The sequence below is a fragment of the Athene cunicularia genome (genome assembly GCF_003259725.1).
Source record: "Athene cunicularia isolate RWA chromosome 4 unlocalized genomic scaffold, athCun1 chr4_part1, whole genome shotgun sequence".
Lineage (NCBI taxonomy): Eukaryota > Metazoa > Chordata > Aves > Strigiformes > Strigidae > Athene > Athene cunicularia.
The window spans coordinates 21,374,297-21,377,153 of record NW_020799098.1 but is presented as its reverse complement, the minus strand read 5'-3'; the positions used below and the strand labels follow the sequence as shown (position 1 = coordinate 21,377,153).

The 2,857-nt window shown below is 63.3% G+C and overlaps 1 protein-coding gene across 1 annotated transcript in view; it reads right to left on the bottom strand.

The window, feature by feature from the left end:
* PCDH7 (protocadherin 7) overlaps window positions 1-2,535 on the bottom strand; it is a 298,562-nt gene extending 296,027 nt beyond the window's left edge. Inside the window, exon 1 of the mRNA XM_026846931.1 lies at window positions 369-2,535. Coding sequence (XP_026702732.1) covers window positions 369-2,423 — 2,055 coding nt within the window. The 5' untranslated portion in view covers window positions 2,424-2,535. The remainder of the gene's footprint in view (window positions 1-368) is intronic.
* Between the last annotated feature and the right edge of the window lie 322 nt (window positions 2,536-2,857).

The window sequence follows — 2,857 nt, the reverse complement described above, 5'->3', positions numbered from 1 at the left end:
GGGGGGTCCCGCCGGCGCCCCCGTCGGTGCGGCTGCGCTGGCGGGATGGTTGGCTGCCCGGTCTGAAAAGCGGAGGGAAGGATGATAATAATAATGAAAAAAAATCTCCGACCCTCCTCCTGCATGCTGTGTGTTGTTGGTCCGGGCACCTGACTGCCTGCGGGGGGAGGGGAACACCAGGCTGAACGGGTCACTGAACCTGACGGTCGTGTCTGCTTGTGCCGCGGGGGGAGGCGGACACCGCCGCTCCCTCACCCGGGGCGTGTGAGTGTGTGTGTGTGTGTGTGTGTGTGAGAGAGTGTGGGGGGTGTGTGTGTGCCTGCGTGTCGGGGCTCCGCGGGGGGGTGCGCGGACCGCGGCACTCTTACCTGCTTGCTGTACTTGCTGCTGGCCTGGCAGCTGTACTCGGAGCAGTGGTCCGACCCGATGGAGATGTTGTCGCCGGCGCCCACGAAGGTGTTGGCCGGAGGCAGGTCCTGCACGGCCTGGTGCTTTTTGCCGGCGGTGGGGGACTGCGGGTGCAGCTGGACAGTGGGCAGCGGCGAGCTCGACTTGTAGTGCCTGGCCAGGTCGGGGCTGCCCGGGCCGCCGTTGACCGAGCGGTACCGCCCCATACCGGGGCTGTCGGAGAGCTTTTCGTTGACGCTGTCGTAGCGCTGCCCGTTGGGCTTGGAAGCCTCGACGGTGACGATGCTGCTGTAGAGGGGCTGCTTGCCCTTCTTGCCTTTCTTGTCCTTTTTGGGCTTCTTGGCCTTGTCATGCTGCTGCGGGGTGAAGAAATCCTCGTGGTCCTTCTTGCCAGCCTCGTAGCCATGTTTGCCCTTGGAGCGGCAGTAGCGGGCCATGACCACCACTAAGATGAGGAGGATGACAGTCATGATGCCAGCCACTACGCCAATGACTATGCTAAGCCGTTGTTTGCTCAGCTCGTAGCTGGGGTCGCCGGCGATGTCCTGGGCTAGGGGTGTGTGGAGGCTGCGGGCCACCTGGCTTTCCACCACGGTGGCATTGGACAGGCTCTCATTGACGAAGACGTGGAGCAGGGCAGTGGTGGACTGGGGCGGCTGTCCGCTGTCATTCACCTGCACCACCAGTCGGTGCAGGCCATAATGCTTTGGGGCTAGCTTGCCCACCAGTGACACCACGCCACTGGCTGGGTCGATCTCAAAGAGTTTGAAAGGGTTGCCCCCCACGATACTGTAGTTGAGGTCAGCGTTGAGACCGGTGTCGGCATCAGTGGCAACCACTGTGGCCACCACAGTGCGCATGTTGCTGGAAGGCGGCAGCACGGTGTAGGAGCTGTTGCTGGGGAAAGTGACCGTAGGCGCGTTGTCGTTCTCGTCCATCACAAAGAGGGACACAGTGGCAGTGGCAGAGCGTGGCGGCTCACCCCCGTCCACTGCCTTCACCTTAAAAGTGTAGCTGGTCTGCTGTTCCCGGTCGAAAGAGACAGTGGAGAAAATTGTTCCAGTGTCGTTCTCAATAGAGAAGATGCCAGCTGCCTGGTCATGGTCACCAGGCTGGATGGAGAGGCTGAGCTCTGCGTTGCGGCCCTTGTCAAAGTCCATCACGGTCACCATGCCCACGGGGCTGTTGGGCTGCAGGTTCTCCTTCACATAGAAAGTGAACACATCCTGCATGAAGCGCGGCTCGTTGTCATTGCGGTCCGCCACCCGCACCACCACCGTGGTGGAGCCCTGCAGCGATGGCACCCCCTTGTCCCGGGCTGTCACCTGGAACTCGTAGGTGTCACGTTGCTCGCGGTCCAGCACCGCCTGCACCGACACATCCCCGGAGTCGGGGTCGATGCTGAAAATGCCACCTGGTGCCTCTGAGGAGAGGGGTGAGGCCTCCAGGGAGTAGGTGATCTCGGCATTCTTACCGCTGTCCGCGTCCGTGGCAACCACCGTGGCCACCCTCTCGCCAGGCAGGTTGTTCTCCGGGAAGGAGACCTCCAGCACGGCCTGGCTGAACACAGGAGGGTTGTCGTTAGTGTCCCCGACCCGCACCAGCAGGGAGTTGTTGCTGGACAAACTGGGGCTGCCTGAGTCCACAGCCACGATCACCACGTTGTAGTCGCGGACAGCTTCATAGTCCAGAGGGGCTGAGGTGTGGAGGAAATACTTGCGCTTGTTCTGCGGCTCCCCTTCGCCCTCACTGGCTGGCTTGAGCTGGAAGGGCACGTCGCCCACCACGGTGCAGGTCACCACACCGTTTTCACCTTGGTCCCGGTCCGACACCTGCACCAGGGCGATGGGGGTATCCACCAGCACGTCCTCGGCCACACTAGCCACCCCGTCCCGAAGCGGGATGCGCCCGATTTTCCGGATGTCGATGGTGGGCACGTTGTCGTTCTCGTCGCGGATGTTCAGCACGACCGTGGCTTTGTCTGTCTTGGGGGGCTGGCCCCGATCTCGGGCCATGACAGTGAAGCGAAGCTGGTTCACCTCCTCCCGGTCGATGCGGTGCAAGACGCTGAGCCAGCCCGAGGTCTCGTCCAGCCGCAGCAGGCGTCGGACAGACTCGGTGGCCGCCCCGAAGACGTACTCGATCTGCCCGTTCACCCCCACGTCCAGGTCGGCGGCTCGCAGCTGCAGGATGGGGGTCCCAGGGCTGCTGTTCTCCGCCAGGTCTGCCTCGTAGACACTCTTCTCGAAGCGGGGGCTGTTGTCGTTCACGTCGGTGATGAGCACCCTCAGGATAGCCTGCGAGGACCGCGCCGGGTCGCCGCCGTCCCGCACGCGGAGGCTGAGCTCGTACGAGTCCCGCTGCTCCCGATCCAGCGCCCCCTTGACGATCAGCTGCGGCTGCTTCTCCCCGTCGAGGGTGTCGGCCACCTGCAGCTCGAAGACGCTGC